The following is a 22874-nucleotide window of genomic DNA, read 5'->3' as shown; positions in this document are numbered from 1 at the left end:
AAAACTAACCCAAAAACAAGAATAAAAAGAATAATCAAGATGGTTAGCCCAAAGAGGTAAACAAGGAGGGAAACAAAACTAAGTCTGTAAACCCAAGACAGAACCAAAGTTGAAAGCAATGTTCAAAAAATCACAAAAGTACTGGCAAAGACAATAAGTAGTAGAGTCCCAAAGAACAAGTCAAACAGATTTTTATTTTCATGGGAATTGTTACATATGCATAATGAAACTAACTATTTTACATTACAGTGAGTAATTAACCATATTAAAAAATAGTAAAATGTAATCATTTGAATGTAAATTATGTTTCATGTTGCCTTAGAATTATTTGTTGTGTTATACGATTTTGTTCCGTTTGGATTTGAAATTAACACGCAAATACTTTTTAAACTTACACTTTTAATGTAAAACTTCAGTAAAAACAATTTTTTGAAATAAATTTTCGTCAATATCGCATTGAATTTTGATTCTGTGTTTGGATTGTCATCATGACAATGCAACGTATAACTGAATTTCGTTTGTTTCTCTCTATTAAATACAATGACTTTTTCGAATATTTTGCTCTGAGATTTGTTAATTGTCTTTGCAAAAACTATTCTAACGGGAAACTGTTAATGTTTTAATACAAATGGCATATCAAGATCTCCTTTGTTGTCTAGTGTTATTCGTGGAAGATTTACTAAATTAAGCTATCCTAATGGGAAACTGTTAACGTTTTAATACGAATGGCATATCAAGATCTCCTTTGTTGTCTAATGTTATCCATGGAAAATAAGTACATTACCTTACTTGGATACATCCTTCGTTCTACAGTAATTCTTGCGGTGGAAGACCGGATGGTGTTAACGGTTGTAGATATTCTTTGGGATAATGTAAATTGATGTTTTCATGTTCTGCACGATCACCACCAACTGTTTCAGCATAATCTATTGATACACATTTAACCAATTTGCCATGTAACCGATCGACATTTTTGGCATTAATTCGTTTGACTTCATCATTTCTCGGTGCTAGGGTTGCTCGTGTACTCATTTTTTCAGTCGATAACCCTTTGTGATGAAATTCTTCAATAAGATTTGGACAGAATATGTCTTCTTTAATTGGGAACTTAAAGTGAGTAAAGCGTTAAAATTTATAAGAGCTTAGAGAGCAGGAACTGTGTCTGATAAAAGCATTCACACAAATGAGAGGTGAGAGTACCATGTGTGTGGTTGAATATGGTTGAGAGGAGGGTGTGACTTGAAAAAATCTCATGGCCAAAGTCTTGTCTCGCGGGACTTGAAATTATCTCTTCCAAATAGTCTTGTCTAGGATTTTTTTATATAATAGAGAGATATACTGTTATCAGATACTAGCAGTTCCAGTGATAGCATTTAGGTAGACTTTATTGTCACAGAGGGAAATTTGACACTGTTACACAGATACAAGAAAATAAGCAAAATATAATATTTGACAACTACTGTTATCATAAGCATACACACTCAACATCAATACAAAGCTTAATAATTACCTTTACCAGTACACAAAATAGTAATTCAGAATTTAGCTTTTAGCAGCATCCCCACAAGTAGCAGAATTCAAAATGTTTATAGCTCTGGGAATAAAAAAGTTCTTAAATCTGTTACTCTTTACCCTCAGCAACCTGAACCTGTGGCCTGATAGCAACAGCTTAAATTTAGAGAAAAGAGGATGGTAACTGTCTCACAAAACTGACTCAGCCTTCTTCCTAACTTGATACAGCTCAGTAACAGAGGTCTGCTGAAAATCAGTAATTTTGCTGCTGGTTTTTACAATGTTGTTAAGGTGGTTTATATTCTGTTGAGATTGCCAAACCAATAAATAAAAGCATATGTGACAACAGATTAAAAAAAAGGATTTATAAAAGAGCTGTGGTGGGTTGGCACCCTGCCCAAGATTGTTTCCTGCCTTGTGCCCTGTGTTGGCTGGGTTTGGCTCCAGCAGACCCCCGTGACCCTGTGTTTGGATTCAGCGGGTTGGAAAATGGATGGATGGATGGATTTATAAAAGAGTGTCATTATGGTTTTGTCAATTTTGTGAAAAAGTTGTGTCTGCCCCTTCTTACAAATTTGTTCTGTGTTAAAATCAAAGTTTAGCCTGTTATCAATGATTGATGCTAAATATTTGTAGTGCTCTACCATCTCCACTGTCTCACCTTTAATTAAAGCTTAGACAGTGAAAGCCCCTAAAATCTACAACCATATCCTTTGTCTTAGAAATGTTTAGCTGTAAAAATGAACATCTGCACAATTATTTTAACCGATGCTGAAATGTCTGCTGTGGTGGGCTGGCGCCCTGCCTGGGGTTTATTCCTGCCTTGCGCCCTGTGTTGGCTGGGATTGGCTCCAGCAGACCCCCCGTGACCCTGTATTAGGATATAGCGGGTTGGAAAATGACTGACTGACTGACTGGCTGACTGAAATGTCTGCATTTTAAAGCAATTTTATTAGGGGTCATTCCATGCAAATGAAAAATCACCAAATTTATCATGATAGGCTCTCCCCCTGTGACCATGTATTGGATTTAGGGGGAGTTAAAGGGAGACAAGGTAATCAAAAGAATAGTTGGGGCACCAGGGATGATATCCTTAAATGTCCCAGGTTAGTTCTAAAAAAATGAAAAGTTGAGATCATCATCATTGACATAAGTTTTTAGCTCTCAGAGAGGTCCTGTCTTCTTGAGTGCTTGGTCCAGTCTGACGATGATCTCCTGGGTCAAGTGGCCTTAAATAGTGAGGTGGACATGAAAGAGATGGAGCATTCCTCATGCTGGGCAGCAGTGATATCACTATTCCGCCAGATTGTCCTCCTCCATTCTAGGGCCAACTAAAATTTTGTAATGGCAGTGTCAAATCCATATCCTTTCCTGTAATATTATATGTCCCAAATTTTGATTGACAAGCTTGAGTATGTAACAGGGGTTTGAGAATGTTATGCTGTGTCACATACAATACATAGCAGATGACATGGCTGTGATTGGATTCATTATCCTATTGTTTTCTTCAAGAACATGGGACGTTTGTTAAGAACAGATACATTCAAATTAAAGATATACAGTATTCATTTATTTTAATGCAAGCAGGACAGTCACCCATCTTACTCCATCATCCATCACCTATACAAAATTAATAGAAAATAAGATGAAAAGTGTAGTAATTGTACCAGCCTCCTGACTGATAATGGCATTTCTTTCTTTTTTATAGACTTTTGTTTATTACTACCACATCGTTTTGTTTAACCTTTTAAATTTATCAGATAGTTAGTGCTGTGGATAGGCTGTTTAAGTTTAAAAAAAATCTGCATGTTCAATGTGAATACTAGGTCTTATCATTTTAGCTTATAGCTGACTAATGTAGTCTAATCCATTAGATTAAAATTAATATTTAGCTAATGTTCAGAATGTTAAATTGCTTCAATATCTGAGTTGAATATTTGTAAAATCAGTAGTTAATTTTCTTATTACAAACAAAGGAGAAAATACTCAGAAGAGGATTTGGGGACCCAAACCATGCCTTGTTTATTGTCCAGGAATACTTTAGGATATCTTAGGACAATAAGGAAAAAATATAGTAATACAGGTTAACTAACTATCGAACAGTTTAGAAGCTGGTCTAATAATGAACGCCAGCTTCTGGTTGGCAGGTGGTTTTTATACAGTGGGGACTGAAAAAGGTGGGGCTAGAAATTTTAGGGCAGAAGTGAGGCCACTGTGTTTTTGTGGACTTCTCCTTCACTCTAGGGATAGAAACAGAAATGAGGTTACTGTTTTTCCCACAGTCTCCCAACCTGTGAGATACTCCCAAAGCTCAAGTGTTTGACAGTACATATTTCTGTTTTGTGTTACAAAGAAGAGGAAGGCCTCCAAAAACACCCACAAACAAAGCCTACTCCAGGCAGTCTGACCCAAAACTCCTCAGGCCTAAAGGAGGCCCTGGCTTTTAAAATTCAAAATACTTCCAAAATATATAAAAAATGCTCTTCTGGTTGGAGGACCCAAAAAAAATTCTAGCTAGCAAGGACAAGTCAAAAGCAAAATTTGGGCTAGTGCCCTTTACACAATTGCTTTACGCCTTGCACTCTGTTTTGCTGGGTCAAACTCTGACCATCATATCCATTAATGAGATTGTGCAAGTTTGGTAATGGATAAAATGAGTACTGGACAAGTTTTGGACATAACTGAAATAATGTAAAAATGTAATTTACATTTTCTTTTGTTTTTCTTGTCATGCTGTAGTTTGTCCTGAAGTGAAACTGATAGAAAGGATAGGAGTACAGCCTGAATGGATTAAAGTCACATGTCATGTGAGTGGTTTCTACCCACGGAACATTGAGGTGAGATGGCTTAGAGATGGACAGCAAACACTCAGTGAAAGAGAATTAATTGGAGAGACATTGCCTAATGAAGATGGGACATACCAATTGAGAAATACCCTGACATTGACACTGGAAGAAAAGACAAAACACATATTCACATGTGTCATACATCACAGCAGTCTGGAAAAGCCACTAGAAAAAACATTGGGTAAGATTTTATTTTTTGCACTTAAGAGTTAATCTTATAGGGAACATACAGTAGTATAGTCATTTCTCAATATCTTCCAAGCTCCACTGATTTAGCATCTAGTGTGGATCTATTGAGGATGCATTGTTTATCATTTCACTAAATACATATGCTGTGCATAGAAATAAACACTTCTTGGTTTTACCATATACTGCATTTTCAAACAAATTTCATTTTTTTGTCAACTCAGGTTATGAAATCTTCAAATATTTTCTTTTTATCGTATATGAAGAACAGTCATGTTTTGTTCTCTTATAACTGGGAAAAAATGTTTTTTCAAATAAAAAAAACAAAGATCAGACTAGTGACATAATATGATAAGAACTGGTTTTCATTACATGACATCATCTCTTGAAAAAGTTGTCCCAGACTCGCATTTACCTTTTCAGAGATGCTAGAGATGGCAGAAGAAGACTCGTTTGACTTTGATTTGAGTGTGAAACCAAATACATGTGCAATACCTTTGGTTTCCATGGAAATGACTGCTGCATGTGTGAGCATGAAATGTTGCCTGAATATCATTATTTCATACATTAGCACTGAAGAATGAAACACAAGTAGTGGAACAAATAAAATAAAATTATGTGATACCAATTCTTCCTAATACATGTGGCCAGTTTAAGTTTTTTTATGGCAGTTGACTATTAAAATTCAAGGGAGGCCCTGATTATTTCTCCAGTGGGAAATGGGGTGAGAGGTTCCTTATGCTGTTTTCCAATCAGCAAAGAAATTTGTAGATCCACAATTTACCTTTTCCTCATGGATAACAAGACACAGGTTCCTATGTGGAGATTTCATACTGATGCAGCATTTAGCACTAATCACAAATCGTGGGGTGGGAGTGAAGGGGACAGAGATTTCTAAATGCAATAAATAAATAGTTATTAACTGTGAGCTCACTCCCCCAAAATGCATTGCACCTAGGCAGAGTCCTACATAGTTACACAGTTACATAGTTACTACAAGGGCTTTTTTTGGGAGTTTTCCCTTGTCTTCTTAGAGAGTCAAGGCTGGGGGGCTGTCAGGAAGCAGGGCCTGTTAAAGCCAATTGCAACACTTCTTGTGTGATTTTGGGCTATACAAAAATAAATGGTATTGTATTGTATTGTATAGTCTCTATTGTTAATCTGGCCCTGCTTTTAATATGTGTAATCTGCAGTGCGTATGGCTCCTCATTCTTTTTCATTGATCTGTAAGTTAAAAGCAATATAGAGAATCTCATGATATAAAGCAATATTGTCATACTTTTCATTCATCCATCCATCCATCCATTATCTCCCGCTTATCCGAGGTCGGGTCGCGGGGGCAGCAGCTTGAGCAGAGATGCCCAGACTTCCCTCTCCCCGGCCACTTCTTCTAGCTCTTCCGGGAGAATCCCAAGGCATTCCCAGGCCAGTCGAGAGACATAGTCCCTCCAGCGTGTCCTGGGTCTTCCCCGGGGCCTCCTCCCGGTTGGACGTGCCTGGAACACCTCACCAGGGAGGCGTCCAGGAGGCATCCTGATCAGATGCCCGAGCCACCTCATCTGACTCCTCTCGATGCGGAGGAGCAGCGGCTCTACTCTGAGCCCCTCCCGGATGACTGAGCTTCTCACCCTATCTTTAAGGGAAAGCCCAGACACCCTGCGGAGGAAACTCATTTCAGCCGCTTGTATTCGCGATCTCGTTCTTTCGGTCACTACCCATAGCTCATGACCATAGGTGAGGGTAGGAACATAGATCGACTGGTAAATTGAGAGCTTCGCCTTGCGGCTCAGCTCCTTTTTCACCACGACAGACCGATGCAACGCCCGCATTACTGCGGATGCCGCACCGATCCGCCTGTCGATCTCACGCTCCATTCTTCCCTCACTCGTGAACAAGACCCCGAGATACTTGAACTCCTCCACTTGGGGCAGGATCTCGCTACCAACCCTGAGAGGGCAGTCCACCCTTTTCCGGTTGAGGACCATGGTCTCGGATTTGGAGGTGCTGATTCTCATCCCAGCCGCTTCACACTCGGCTGCGAACCGATCCAGAGAGAGCTGAAGATCACGGCCTGATGAAGCAAACAGGACAACATCATCTGCAAAAAGCAGTGACCCAATCCTGAGCCCACCAAACCGGACCCCCTCAACACCCTGGCTGCGCCTAGAAATTCTGTCCATAAAAGTTATGAACAGAATCGGTGACAAAGGGCAGCCCTGGCGGAGTCCAACTCTCACTGGAAACGGGTTCGACTTACTGCCGGCAATGCGGACCAAGCTCTGGCACTGATCGTACAGGGACTGAACAGCCCTTATCAGGGGGGCCGGTACCCCATACTCTCGGAGTACCCCCCACAGGATTCCCCGAGGGACACGGTCGAATGCCTTTTCTAAGTCCACAAAACACATGTAGACTGGTTGGGCAAACTCCCATGCACCCTCCAGGACCCTGCTAAGGGTATAGAGCTGGTCCACTGTTCCGCGACCAGGACGAAAACCACACTGTTCCTCCTGAATCCGAGGCTCGACTATCCGACGGACCCTCCTCTCCAGGACCCCTGAATAGACTTTTCCAGGGAGGCTGAGGAGTGTGATCCCTCTGTAGTTGGAACACACCCTCCGATCCCCCTTCTTAAAGAGGGGGACCACCACCCCGGTCTGCCAATCCAGAGGCACTGTCCCTGATGTCCATGCGATGTTGCAGAGGCGTGTCAGCCAAGACAGTCCTACAACATCCAGAGCCTTGAGGAACTCCGGGCGTATCTCATCCACCCCCGGGGCCCTGCCACCAAGGAGTTTTTTGACCACCTCGGTGACCTCAGTCCCAGAGATGGGGGAGCCCACCTCTGAGTCCCAAGGCTCTGCTTCCTCATTGGAAGGCATGTTAATGGGATTGAGGAGGTCTTCGAAGTATTCCCCCCACCGACCCACAACGTCCCGAGTCGAGGTCAGCAGCGCACCATCCCCACCATATACAGTGTTGACACTGCACTGCTTCCCCTTCCTGAGACGCCGGATGGTGGACCAGAATCTCCTCGAAGCCGTCCGAAAGTCATTCTCCATGGCCTCCCCAAACTCCTCCCACGCCCGAGTTTTTGCCTCAGCAACCACCAAAGCCGCATTCTGCTTGGCCTGCCGGTACCTATCAGCTGCCTCCGGGGTCCCACAGGACAAAAGGGTCCCGTAGGACTCCTTCTTCAGCTTGACGGCATCCTTCACCGCCGGTGTCCACCAGCGGGTTCGGGGATTGCCGCCACGACAGGCACCGACCACCTTACGGCCACAGCTCCGGTCAGCTGCCTCAACAATAGAGGCACGGAACATGGTCCATTCGGACTCAATGTCCCCCACCTCCCTCGGGATGTGGTCGAAGTTCTGCCGGAGGTGGGAGTTGAAGCTACTTCTGACAGGGGGCTCTGCCAGACGTTCCCAGCAGACCCTCACAACACGTTTGGGCCTACCACGCCTGACCGGCATCCTCCCCCACCATCGAAGCCAACTCACCACCAGGTGGTGATCAGTTGACAGCTCCGCCCCTCTCTTCACCCGAGTGTCCAAGACATGTGGCCGCAAGTCCGACGACACGACCACAAAGTCGATCATCGAACTGAGGCCTAGGGTGTCCTGGTGCCAAGTGCACATATGAACACCCCTATGCTTGAACATGGTGTTCGTTATGGACAATCCGTGACGAGCACAGAAGTCCAATAACAAAACACCGCTCGGGTTCAGATCAGGGGGGCCATTCCTCCCAATCACGCCCTTCCAGGTCTCACTGTCATTGCCCACGTGAGCATTGAAGTCTCCCAGCAGAACGATGGAGTCCCCAGAAGGTATGCCCTCTAGCACCCCCTCCAGGGACTCCAAAAAGGGTGGGTACTCTGAACTGCTGTTCGGTGCATACGCACAAACAACAGTTAGGACCCGTCCCCCCACCCGAAGGCGAAGGGAGGCTACCCTCTCGTCCACCGGGGTAAACCCCAATGTACAGGCTCCAAGTTGGGGGGCAATAAGTATACCCACACCTGCTCGGCGCCTCTCACCGGGGGCAACTCCAGAGTGGTAGAGAGTCCAGCCCCTCTCAAGGAGATTGATTCCAGAGTCCAAGCTGTGCGTCGAGGTGAGCCCGACTATATCTAGCCGGAACCTCTCAACTTCGCGCACTAGCTCAGGCTCCTTCCCCTTCAGAGAGGTGACATTCCACGTCCCAAGAGCCAGTTTCTGTAGCCGAGGATCGGACCGCCAAGGTCCCCGCCTTCGGCCACCACCCAACTCACACTGCACCCGACCTCCTTGGCCCCTCCCATAGGTGGTGAGCCCATGGGAAGGGGGACCCACGTTGCCTCTTCGGGCTGTGCCCGGCCGAGCCCCATGGGTGCAGGCCCGGCCACCAGGCGCTCGCCATCGAGCCCCACCTCCAGGCCTGGCTCCAGAGTGGGGCCCGGGTGACCCGCGTCCGGGCAAGGGAAAACGCCGTCCAAAATGGTTTTTCTTCATAGGAGGTTTGTTTAACCGCTCTTTGTCTCATCCCTCACCTAGGACCAGTTTGCCTTGGGTGGCCCTACCAGGGGCATAAAGCCCCGGACAACAGAGCTCCTAGGATCATTGGGACACGCAAACCCCTCCACCACGATAAGGTGACGGTTAAAGGAGGGGTACTTTTCATTCATTGCCATGAAAATCAGTATGCTCATTTATATTTTCATGCTTTTATCAAGATTAATCAAGTCTTTTTCCACCTGTAGTTTTTGAGAAACATACTTCATATAATAGAAATTAGTTCCAATCACAAGAATTCAAGTTTCTTACTTCCCGAAAGTTTGAAAGGATAGGTTAGAGATAGGGCCAGATGTTCATGCTGCCGCATTGATTCTTAATTCTTACACCTACACTACATCCTATGATATCACAAGTCTCATTTTTCCTGGCAATTTTCATTCAAACAACTGCATCCTTTCACATTTAGCAATTTAGTATGATTTAAAGATACTGTAGCAAGACATGACTGTTCCCTTTAAGGCAGCTCTTGATGGATTAATGCATGTGTTGGACAATCTTGCCATGAAATGTTTTATACTTTAAAAAACACACCTCAGGGACAACAATCTGCAGTGCACCATAGTGGCCCCTGTAGCCAATATACTTGTAAGCAATCCAGAGCATTTAACAAGCAGCTTCTGTGGTTGTTTGTTAAAAAGAGATAAATAATCCCATTCTCTCCATGCTAACAAGTTTCATGTTAACAACCAGATTACAGCCAATTCTCCTGGACCCCACCTTTAAATGGACAATATGGTCTCATTCCTGAGTCCGAGTCTTGCACATCCCTTCATTCTTCAGGAAGTGTTTTCTCCAGCCTATCCTTTTCCCCTTACTATCTTTTTTGACACAGGGACAAGCATCGTTGATCCTGCTGAGCTGCCTAGCCTCCAGTGTCCCTGTGAAAATTGAGGGTATCTTTCCAGGTTGCATTGCCCTTTTTACTTTTGTGACGTCACCTCACTGACCTTCTAGCAATTCAAGTTCATTTACAGGACATACCACACAGTAGAGATTTATTTTTCCTGTACTGTTTTGGTGATGAGCATTGCCACTGCTACAGTATACTTTAATCATTCTGTATTTTTTAGTGCTTGCTTGACTCTCCCTCTGTCCTACACTGCATATATATATATATATATAATATAATAGTATTATAATAATAATAATAATAATTAAAGCCTCCAAAAACATTTTCATTTTATTTTCTATTAATTAAGAAGAAGTGCAAAGTGATGATGAAGACTGTGGTCATTTCAAATGCTGGAAATCAAACCAGGTTATTTGTGTTTAGTAATACTTCCATTCTTAATATTTATTTTTTGTAGCATCATTTACATGTGCTGTATTGAAGTGTAAAAACTAAAAAATAGAAAGTTATATATTTTGCTTGCTTGCAATACATGAAAGAATTCAGCAAAATGTAGTATTTTACATGTCTTTGCTAATCTTCGCTACAAGGGTGTAATTTGGCCCAGCATGAGGTTATATATCACTACACTGGTCTGTTAGTTAATAGATAATTCAAGAGCGGCTATTGTATGTGTGTTTTATGTGTAAGTTCTACCCAAAACGATATGCTGTACTATGTGTAGTATAAGGTGCACATCCATACGAACGTGTGCTGTTGACTTGAATTTGTCATTACACGCTGGTGCAGCAATGTCATTTCAATTCCCAGATTACATTTGCTGGGAAAAGTACCTTACATAAAAAAATAATAGCATTCTGGACTAATGAAAGAGTCATACTAATGGTGGATTCTAAAGTGGCATCTCTTGGAGTCAGGTTTGCTTATGACTTTCTAGATAATATTGAACTGTTGTTAACTAATTTGATTGATCAGTCCTCACTGCAGTCAAGGTCTGTGTGAAATCATACTCTGTTTCGTTGTCCATGTGTGTTTCACTAGATATCTAAATTTTCTTTAAAAGACATGCATGTTACTGCATGTTAATTTATAACTTGGCGTAGATATGTGGAGCAGTGTGTTTTGGAACTGATTGGGGTCTGAGGGTCGGGTCCTGGTTTGTATCTAGACTCAGTAGAATTGGATCTAGCTCTAAACAAGTATGTAGAAAATAAAGTGAGTTTGGGAAATGGATGGTTAAATTAATTTTTTGGTTTTGTCTTTACCTGTGAAACTCCTGACACTTTTTGTATTGTCAGTCATTGCCAGACTGTTATCTTTTACTTTATTACTTCCACTTAGCACCAGGCATATAAACCTATAAGTATCACGGTCACGTCAATTAATATAATTTTTGTTTTTAAAAGTTTCAATTTCTCATGATTTTAAACACTAATAAAAAATCTGCTTTATCTAAAAAAATATCTTTTTCCAGTTCCTCAGACGTCTCATACAGATTTCACTGTTATCGGATGTATAATTGGTGCAATCAGTCTGATCTTTATTGTCCTTGGATTTGTTGCCTGGAGAAAGTTCAATGCAGGTAATTCAAAAAGTTTTGTCACTTCTTCCAATGTAGATTGCATAGATAACCAGTGAATAATGTAGGTGTATGGTCTGGTATTCCAACATAGCCAAACTATAGGCAGTAATGACCTTGGATAGTTGTGCACTACTGTACTCTGTAAAAACTGAAACCTAACAATGACATGTTTGCCAGTTTTAGTGAAATTAATTTAATGGGAAGCATAATCCTCTATTGAGAACAGCCATTTTAATGCTTGAGAGGTGGCAACACTGATTTGGAAAACACCTTCTAGAATCACAACGTATGTGATAAGGTGATGGATCTTCTTCTTCTCTTCAGTGCAAGTAGCAGATTTACATCCTGTGGTTTTCTCCCACTTTGTATTCTGAAAACAATATGTTTGTTTGAAGCCACCCTTTAAATAGACTATACTGTGTCATATATATTTTCATTTTTACAATTCCTACCTGAAGTGCTTTTCAGAAAAAAATCATTTTCATTCTTCATATATGACTCATTCTATTTGCAATTCAAGAATTTCACACTGAACAGCAACATGTAACTCTGATCCAGCTACTCCATATTCCTTACGGTTTTCCTCCATTATTTTTTCAATCAGTTAATTGAAGAAGTCAGCCCATAGCATCTTATTTATGTCTCCTTTTCATCTGCACAACATCATCATCAGATTGATGATTTTTATTAATATGAAATACTCACAGCATTTTGGTAAATATAATTACAACAACAACAACAACATTTATTTATATAGCACATTTTCATACAAATAATGTAGCATGATGAAGAAAAGAGAAAAAAGACAAAGTAAGAATTAAAATAAGACAACACTAATTAACATAGAATAAGAGTAAGGTCCGATGGCCAGGGAGGACAGAAAAAACCAAAAAACTCCAGACGGCTGGAGAAAAAAAATAAAATCTACAGGGGTTCCAGACCATGAGACCGCCCAGCCCCCTCTGGGCAATAATCAAATAAATTTAACGAAATATATATTTTTTTAATTAAATAAAACTTGGGTAACACATTTGCATAGTGGTAGTGCTGCTGCCTTAAAAATAGGAACCAGGGTTCATGTCCTGGCTACTCCTGGTGTAGAATTTGCATGTTCTCTTTGTTTCCATATGGGTTTGCTCTGATTGCCTCCAGCAGTTCAAAGATATGGAAGTTAGATATACTGACAATACTAAACTGACCCTAATGTGTGTGTGTGTGTGTTCACCCTGTGATGGAGTAGCACCCTGCCCAGGTGTTGTTTCTGTCTTGTTGTTGATGATTGCTGGGATAAGGCTACAACTGCCCTGCAACCTAAGCAGGTAAAGAAAATGGATGGATTCAAGGATTTAAAAAAATTGCTAAAAATGAAATCTCTATATTTCCTTTTCGGGCACTGGCAAATTAGACCAAAGTTCAGATCTATAAATGGCTTCAGAAAATCTCTTAGGAAATATGTGTGACCAGGGGACTGTTGAGACCCATGTAAGATATAATTTTATGCATCCTGCCCCTTATCAGGGCTGGCACTTTATTTCTACTATAAGCATACGATGGTAAATAAAGAGACCATAAGAGCCACATTTTATCAACAATATTCCTCTTCTCAAATACCAAGCCAGCCAAACATTCAGTATACAGTATATGTGCCTCTTTGAGCAAGAATTTAGATTTCTGCTCCTATGTTCTCGGGTTAGACCCCATTTCATACAGCATATACCCATCTCTGCTAATAAAACTACTTTTTCAAGAGCGAGAAGTTAACTGTCTCCAAACACAAAAATGTGTTAATTTTATTTGATTTTTTTAGTACATCACTTTTAAAGTATATTAAACATATTTAAACTCAAAAGTAAAGAATATGATGTATGGAGTCTATTTTAGTTCACTTATAAAAGGGACAATGTTGTATATTTGTACTGAAGAATTTATTTCGGTTTTCATCAGTTTAGATGATAGATAGATAGATAGATAGATAGATAGATAGATAGATAGATAGATAGATAGATAGATAGATAGATAGATAGATAGATAGATAGATAGATAGATAGATAGATAGATAGATAGATAGATAGATAGATAGATACTTTATTAATCCCAAGGGGAAATTCACATACTCCAGCAGCAGCATACTGATGCAAAAAACAATAATAAATTAAAGAGTAATAAAAATGCAGGTAAAAAACAGACAATAACTTTGAATAATGTTAACGTTTACCCCCCCCGGGTGGAATTGAAGATTCGCATAGTGTGGGGGAGGAATGATCTCTTCAGTCTGTCAGTGGAGCAGGACATTGACAGCAGTCTGTCGCTGAAGCTGCTCCTCTGTCTGGAGATGACACTGTTTAGTGGATGCAGTGGATTCTCCATGATTGACAGGAGCCTGCTCAGCGCCCGTCGCTCTGCCACGGATGTCAAACTGTCTAGCTCCATGCCTACAATAGAGTCTGCCTTCCTCACCAGTTTGTCCAGACGTGAGACGTCCTTCCTCACCACAACCATCTGATAGAACATCTGCAGCATCTTATTGCAGATAAGTCACTTCTCAGGCAACTGGCCGTAAGTTCAGCAATACCTCAGACAAGCTTCACTCCATCAGGCCTGCTATGCTGGAAGCCATTAACTGACCGATGAGGAACTACATTCAGTTTTTGTATGGTGTGGGTTTGCATGCATAGAACATGTTTTTGCCATCATAGAAAGATAACTGGAGCAATTTAATTAACACATATTGCAATAAGTGCACCTAGCGTGAATGAAGCAGCTTTTGTTAACCATGAGCAGTGACAAATAACGCACAAGTCATCTATGACGCCCAGATGAACCTGACAAGCATTGTGTCTTGGTGATCTCGATCACCCTGTGATTCATTTTATCTTGAGTAGTGTTGGCTATATGTGATGGCTGGCTTGTTGGTAAGGTAACTGGCTGAACCCAAAATTTTTCATATGGCCTGTACTATTCACTGTAGCAGCAATCATGTCATTACATGTGCCAGGTGATAGTGGGTATCCACTCAGACACTGGAGCATTACACCTGTCTCTGTCCTCCAGAACACAGAGGAGAAGTGCTACAATGCCATGCAGAGTGCAGCATGCATCAGGTGGGAGGCTGCTCCACCAGCCAATGAAGTTCTGAAGTTCTGCACCATCGTGACTACATACAGTGCATCCGGAAAGTATTCACAGCGCATCACTTTTTCCACATTTTGTTATGTTACAGCATTATTCCAAAATGGATTAAATTCATTTTTATCCTCAGAATTCTACACACAACACCCCATAATGACAACATGAAAAAGGTTTACTTGAGATCTTTGCAAATTTATTAAAAATAAAAACATTGAGAAAGCACATGTACATAAGTATTCACAGACTTTGCCATGAAGCTCAACATTGAGCTCAGGTGCATCCTGTTTCTCCTGATCATCCTTGAGATGTTTCTGCAGCTTAATTGGAGTCCACCTTGTGGTAAATTCAGTTGATTGGACATGATTTGGAAAGGCACACACCTGTCTATATAAGGTCCCACAGTTGACAGTTCATGTCAGAGCACAAACCAAGCATGAAGTCAAAGGAATTGTCTGTAGACCTCCGAGACAGGATTGTCTCGAGGCACAAATCTGGGGAAGGTTACAGAAAAATGTCTGCTGCTTTGAAGGTCCCAATGAGCACAGTGGCCTCCATCATCCGTAAGTGGAAGAAGTTTGAAACCACCAGGACTCTTCCTAGAGCTGGCCGGCCATCTAAACTGAGCGATCGGGGGAGAAGAGCCTTAGTCAGGGAGGTGACCAAGAACCCAATGATCACTCTGTCAGAGCTCCAGAGGTCCTCTGTGGAGAGAGGAGAACCTTCCAGAAGGACAACCATCTCTGCAGCAATCCACCAATCAGGCCTGTATGGTAGAGTGGCCAGACGGAAGCCACTCCTTAGTAAAAGGCACATGGCAGCCCACCTGGAGTTTGCCAAAAGGCACCTGAAGGACTCTCAGACCATGAGAAAGAAAATTCTCTAGTCTGATGAGACAAAGATTGAACTCTTTGGTGTGAATGCCAGGCGTCACGTTTGGAGGAAACCTGGCACCATCCCTACAGTGAAGCATGGTGGTGGCAGCATCATGCTGTGGGGATGTTTTTCAGCGGCAGGAACTGGGAGACTAGTCAGGATAAAGGGAAAGATGACTGCAGCAATGTACAGAGACATCCTGGATGAAAACCTGCTCCAGAGCGCTCTTGACCTCAGACTGGGGCGACGGTTCGTCTTTCAGCAGGACAACGACCCTAAACACACAGCCAAGATATCAAAGGAGTGGCTTCAGGACACCTCTGTGAATGTCCTTGAGTGGCCCAGCCAGAGCCCAGACTTGAATCCGATTGAACATCTCTGGAGAGATCTTAAAATGGCTGTGCACCGACGCTTCCCATCCAACCTGATGGAGCTTGAGAGGTGCTGCAAAAAGGAATGGGCGAAACTGGCCAAGGATAGGTGTGCCAAGCTTGTGGCATCATATTCAACAAGACTTGAGGCTGTAATTGCTGCCAAAGGTGCATCGACAAAGTATTGAGCAAAGGCTGTGAATACTTATGTACATGTGATTTCTCAGTTTTTTTATTTTTAATAAATTTGCAAAAACCTCAAGTCAACTTTTTTCACATTGTCATTATGGGGTGTTGTGTGTAGAATTCTGAGGAAAAAAATGAATTTAAGTCATTTTGGAATAAGGCTGTAACATAACAAAATGTGGAAAAAGTGATGCGCTGTGAATACTTTCTGGATGCACTGTATGTACGACGTTGATTAGCATAGTCCATATATGATTGTTCTATGGTGGCAGCTGGGTGGGGTTGAAGGCACATTCACATACACACATTTAAAAGATTTTATAAAAGTAAACTGCGTAAGAATTTGTGTTTATCAGGTTGTATAAAACAGTTTTTTTAGTGTGTGCACTTTCCTGTTTTTTAGCGCATGAAAATTTTTTTAAATGAGACCTCTGGACACTATCTTGGCAGCACAAGGTGCAAGCCAGAAATCAAACCTCAGTGGTAGGCCTGTTCACTGTAGTTTATCTTATTTGCACAGGGAAATAGCATGCAAATGCCACGCAGACAAGATCTGGCCAAGAATTTTGAACCCAATACTTTTGGAACTTTGAGACAGCCATCCTATTTATGACACTATTGTGCCATTTTACACATCATATTCAGATCCATTTAATTATTCTTGAAGCTAAAATTTAACAGAATTTTTTTACTCATGAAAAAGTTTATGTAAATACCCAACTGCGTGTTCTTAGTCATAGTGTTATACTAGACAAAGTATTGTATTAATAAGTAAAAACAATACACAGCTATAAATAAGCATTTAAAAGAAATATGAAAAAAATTAATATATTATTTGTGATAGTTAATTCATTCATTTATTTTCCAAGCCTGCTTGTATTAATACTGGGTAACGGCAGCTGGATTCTGTTCTGAAAGTACATGGGCACAGGGCAAGAATCATCTCTGGATACCAGTAGGATACCAATCATTCACGTAGCATATTCACTCATACTCACTGATAATGGACCAGTTTAAAGTATCTGCAGGTTTACCATTAATAACATTTATTATGTATATAAATTTGCTGTGGGCAATTAATGTTTGTATATTTCTCTAGTGATGCATTATTATATTGTACTAACTGTTGTATATGGCTTCACCTGGGAATTTTTTTAAGACATTGGGACTCAGTTATAGTGTCATTGGTTAATCCTAAAATTTCTACTGTCTCAATGGATTTAAATAAATGTCCACCGACCAAAAAAAAAAAGTTCCTAATTAATTTTTTTTACATTTTATTAATGTTATTAAAATCAAATAACATTCCACACATGCAAGTCAAGTTTAACAAAACTAGGTTTGAAACAAATCGACCCCCACCCAGGGGAAAGAGAGCTAGGTCAGCAGAGTAAAACTTTAATAATAGTATAAATACAGTATGTAAATAAATGCATGAATAACAATAAATAGAATAAAAATAGAGGGGAGAGACTCCACTTCCTCAATTTAAATGCTTATTCTAAAATGTTACTGATTAGATCCTGCCAAGTTTTGAAAAGATATTGTACAGATCCTCTAAGTGAGAATTTGATTTTTTCAAATTTTAGATAATATATAACATCAGTTACCCACTGACTTAGAATAGGAGAGTTAGGATTCTTCCAGTTGAGCAAGAGAAGTCTACGTGCCAATAGTGTAGTAAAGGCGATCACAGTTTGTTTGTCCTTGATTGCAGAACTTGATTGCAACGTTTTCAGTTTGGATCTTGCCCTGGAAACATTTTGGACAATTTTAAATGAGACAGATGCGCTCGATATATAATTTTAATTACTCAATCAAAAGCACAGTCCTGTTCTTTTCTTATCATAGTCTGAAAAACAGCATCTCAGTCAGCTATAGAAAAAAAATCATGCTTCATTGATCTTGGCTTGGTTCTGTCAGTTAATTTGTGATTTTTTTCTTTCTTTTTTCTTTCCTTTGCTTTGTTTTTTTTCTTCTTTTTACTTCAGTAGAGCTTATCATTGATTGTTGATTTGTATTGTGAACTTAATGACGATATACAGGTGGCAAATGTGTTGCCTTTTTCATGGGTTCAAGTGAATAGTTCTTTAATACACACTTCTTGAAATAACAATTCATCCAGCCAGTACACAGACTTTAAGTGCTTGCTTTCCTTCTTTTCTGCTCCTCCAATGGCTTTGCGCTGCCTCCCGGGTCTGACTCCCTGAGCTATGGCAGCAGAATCCTTTTAAAGTGGACCCGGGAGCAGTTCCGGTGACATAACATGGCCAGCTGGAAGTATTTCCAGGTTATAAGAAAGCCAGGGAAGTCCTCTTCTGGCAGCTCCCTCTATTGTTCTCCAGGGATCCCTTCAGGCTGCACTTCCGAATTCCAACTTCCATGAAGCCCTGTGAGTGTCCAGACTGGGACTCTAACACCTAGTATAATGGGGGATGAACTAGTCCCTTTCATCATCTCTTGCCATCCAATCATAATGAACCCTGGCTGGGTAATGCCCCCATTTATTCCATTCTTCAGTCATGGCATTCCAGCCAGGTAAGGAATTCACCTCAATTCAATAGATAGATAGATAGATAGATAGATAGATAGATAGATAGATAGATAGATAGATAGATAGATAGATAGATAGATAGATAGATAGATAGATAGATAGATAGATAGATAGATAGATAGATAGATAGATAGATAGATATTCTTACTACTTTTATTTAAGCATGATTGCCCTCTTAAAATAACAATAGTCTTTTAAACACATGCTTTGTGTCATTTTTACTAGGTGCAAAGAAATCCAACTATGAACTAACACAAGGTAAGTTTTATTGTATTTTGTTCTAAAATTCAAAGTTTAGATAGTATATGCAGAAATAAGTAATAAGAGATAAAACAGCTTAGTCTCCTCTGCCAAAGCTACCAAAGACATTGTCACTGTTTTAACTACTGAGGCCCAAAATGAGTCATGGCTTTGGCTGTGATCTAAAATAGTGGCTATATTACTACTGAGACACACTGAAAATCATTTACCTGTAATTTTCATTTTAATACAGTATATGGAAGTATTCAGTAAAGTATAATGGCTTGTTTGAAATTCACACTTACTGTAATTTCCACATTTCAGTTTGCCATCTTCTCTTCAAAGTTCAACTAATCAAGTGTACAAACTGAAAATCTAATTTCATTTTTATTTGACAATGTGTAGGAAGATTTTTATGACTATTTTATCAATGCTGTGTAACAACCTGTAATTCCACACAGTCTGTGACTTGGTTTTAGAGCTGCTCTTATGCAAAATGTCTTTGCGAAAACAAGGAACCGCATGTCAGGAATCATGAATGTATCAGAGCATATGCAGGGAGCAATAAGTATAACGATTTTTACACTGTAAAGACTGTATATATAAGTGTCAAAAATTATCTTTAACAATGCAAAATACAAACAGATGATTCACTAATGAATCCACGTGCTATAACCTTTTTGGTCAGTTACTGACTGGTTAATAAAATGTCCACACAATCAGAAACACCTTTATATACAGTCAAAAAAAAGGGGGGGGGGGGGCTTCTACATAACTTAAAACTCCGAAAACATTGATTACTTACTTCTTTAACACTTCACACTCAGTAGTAAAGTGCAAGTCAACACAATTGTATTACCAATACTTTTCAAAAAGCGATTACATTTCCTTCCTTCTGCACTGGAAAGGGCTATTGCCAAGGTAGCTTTAAAACAATGGAGGGCAGACTTGCAGTTCGCTGTAGCAGCTGTGCTGTGTCAGTCAGAGCGCAAGAACTAATCCAACAATTGCAGAAACATCGCTTTAATGTTGAAATTCCAGGACTACACATGAATTAGAACAGCTGTACTGTGATGTAAATAAACATTTTAAATATATGACCAATGGATATCATGCTTAGCAAAATAAAATAAGGCAGATTTAAAAGAATGGTTACTTGCCAACTGAAAAAGTGAACTGCATTTGGGTGGAGGTATAGTTACTCTTCTTGTCCACTTTCTTTGAAAATATTTTTCAATTAATAATGAGGCAAACATGATAACGAAAATAAAAAGCACAACACTAATAAACAGCAACAGCAGTAAAATGCAGCAGTAGGACCGGTGGTGTATAGCGCAGAATTTGTGTCACCACGCGCGCCCCTCACAATAACGGAGGTGGGGCACATTCATGAAAGAAAGTATTTAAAACAGAACCCTGAATTAAACTTCCCATATTTAGCATTTTCACTCTTTTTTGTTGCTGTTGCTGGCATAAAACAACTATTATCTGAAGAAGCGGGAGTCCTACATTTTTTTCTACATATCCTGAATGTTTCCTCCGTGTACAAACTGACTAAACAGTTTTGTCAGACGGATGCAAACTAAAAGACTGTGATTGCTGCTCTGCCTCATACGTAACAGTTTAGTACAGGGTGCGTGTGAATTCGTCAGTCCTTAATGGCATCCCGACGGATCTCTTCATTGTCTTCTCGCAAGGTTATGCAGATTTTCTCGCATTCGCCTGTCTGCTATTTTGTAGCGTCGCGCCACGCGATGCATCAGTTTTCACTGTTTCGTTTAGCCTAAAATGCACAAAATATGCTCTTTCTTTTTTATATTTTTTGTTGCTTACTTTGTTGAGGTCTGTTGTAGAGGCACTTTGGGACTGGTCTATAACCAGTCTATTGGATGGGCGAGCAATTTAAAGTTTTAGCTGGCATGGGCGTGCTTTTTCATCTTTTGTAGATGCAGATTCAGATTATGACCCATTTGATTTGGATGGTAAAGTTTGGATACACATTTAACAGAGTACTGTATTGTTTTTGGAGAAAGTGATTACAAATAGTCCTCAGGATTGGTTCCTGCCTTGTGCCCTGTGTTGGCTGGGATTGGCTCAGCAGACCCCGTGACCCTGTGTTCGGATTCAGCGGGTTGGAAAATTGATGGATGGATGATTACAAATATAGGAGGATTGGTGTGTAGTTGAAGTAAAACTTGAAAGCGTGATTAATGGTTTTGCCACAGTAATTCCATTTCAAATTCGTTACTGCGAAGACGGCAAAAAATATATCACTTGATATTTCGGTGCGTGTCCCCACTTGCACCCCTTGCCCACCCATTACCCCCTCGAGGTGACGCCCATGATTCCCATTACACACATTAAGGGACCTGAGCGTCGTTAGATAGAAGAGTCTACTCTGTCACCCTTTTTTAACAGCACGTCTCTGTTGTTCATTCAATACAGTACGTTTTTCAACGGACCCCCAGGTATTTGTACAACGTAAGTTTGCATCACGTCCACGTCCTTCTTATTTATGGTGTCTGATCTCAGTGGTTCCTTGCCATTCAACTTATTTTACACAAAATATTTTCTTAAGATCCTCTTTGGCTTGATTAAAACTTAAAAAAAACATGTAGTTGGTACCAATATACTATGAATCCAGTGTTCAGATTGATATTCAATTCCCTGGTTACTGTTTGTGCAGAGTTTGCACATCCTTTCATGTAATGCTTAATTCCTAAATTTAAAAAGTACTTAACTGTAAACAGAATGTATTTTCTTTTCTGTAGTATACCTGAAGATTTCAGCTTATTTTAGTCCAAAATTGAAAAGATAGTCGTGGTCCGTCTCTATTAAGGACAGCTTTCACTAAGTTTTGTATATTTTTAAACATGTCTCATTAGTGTTTGCTAAAGTTTTTCACAGTGTGTGTTACTTTTACTTTGGTTATTTTTTATTTCTGATTTTAGGTTGTGGCAGCTACTTGTTATTTTTCTAATCTAATTTGATTTTTTTATCTGATTTCAGTTAAAGAAGAAAGTGATACATCATCAGCTGGCTCTAATAGCATCTGAAGCAGCTGTCTGTCTTTATAAAATGTGTCAAATTTCAAAATATTGTTCATTTAATATTTAATAACCTTTATGATGAACAGAACATGAGAAAGTTGGAAATGCAATAAATGATTACAACTTACCAGAGACAAAAAAGCACATGCTTGGTTTTAAAGTTCCGTTATGGTGGATGTTGCCTGTTTAGAGAGTCAATCTCAGATCCTACAGCCATTTACTTAATATCTGTTTACTTCTGCTAATGGAACTTACATTTTTTGTTTTCATTTTAATTAACTTGTTTTTATACTGAAAAAAAATCCTTCCAATAAAACATTAAGTAACTGTTTACAGTAGCATTTTTGAGTTTGATCAACATTACAGTATATTGACAACCAATTACAAAAATTGAGTTCACAGGATACAAGCTACACTATGCCAAACTAGAACATTTCAGTTAGCTCAAGTAAAAATAACTAATATGTAAAACAGCATTAAGCCCGTCCAACATAAATTTTACAGCTGTGCTGTCAAAATCATCTCTAATTGGTGTAACTAAAAAAATGATGTTGAATAAACTTAGTAAACCTAGGCAAATTTTAAGCTGCTAATTCAACAAAAAAATATATATATATACACTATATATATTTGCAAACTCAAGAAGTACATTGTAATCAGTTACTTATGAAATTTTAATATATTAAACAAAATATTCTATTTTAACAAAAAAAGGTCAGTTTTTTTGAAAGCAGTGCTGCTTTATTTTCTTAGATGTGGCATTACATTTTATTTTACTACAATACTGTGAAATATGAAAATGTCTTATATAAATAAATGTATTTATATTCAGCAGGTTAAAATTTTATTGTCTTTCATATTTATCAGAAACTATCAGAAAATAACTACAAGCCATGCAGTCTTTGATGACTCTTAATTTGAAAAGTGTTGATCAGT

General features: G+C 39.7%; 1 protein-coding gene across 1 annotated transcript in view; it reads left to right on the top strand.

Moving 5' to 3' along the window:
* LOC114650797 (major histocompatibility complex class I-related gene protein-like) overlaps window positions 1-22666 on the top strand; it is a 41833-nt gene extending 19167 nt beyond the window's left edge. The window contains exons 4-7 of the mRNA XM_028800665.2: window positions 4252-4539; window positions 11428-11535; window positions 18874-18906; window positions 21898-22666. Of these exons, the coding sequence (XP_028656498.1) occupies window positions 4252-4539; window positions 11428-11535; window positions 18874-18906; window positions 21898-21944 (476 nt within the window). The 3' untranslated portion in view covers window positions 21945-22666. The remainder of the gene's footprint in view (window positions 1-4251; window positions 4540-11427; window positions 11536-18873; window positions 18907-21897) is intronic.
* Window positions 22667-22874: the final 208 nt, after the last annotated feature.

The sequence above is a fragment of the Erpetoichthys calabaricus genome, chromosome 1 (assembly GCF_900747795.2).
Source record: "Erpetoichthys calabaricus chromosome 1, fErpCal1.3, whole genome shotgun sequence".
NCBI lineage: Eukaryota > Metazoa > Chordata > Cladistia > Polypteriformes > Polypteridae > Erpetoichthys > Erpetoichthys calabaricus.
This window is presented reverse-complemented; position numbering and strand designations above follow the sequence as displayed.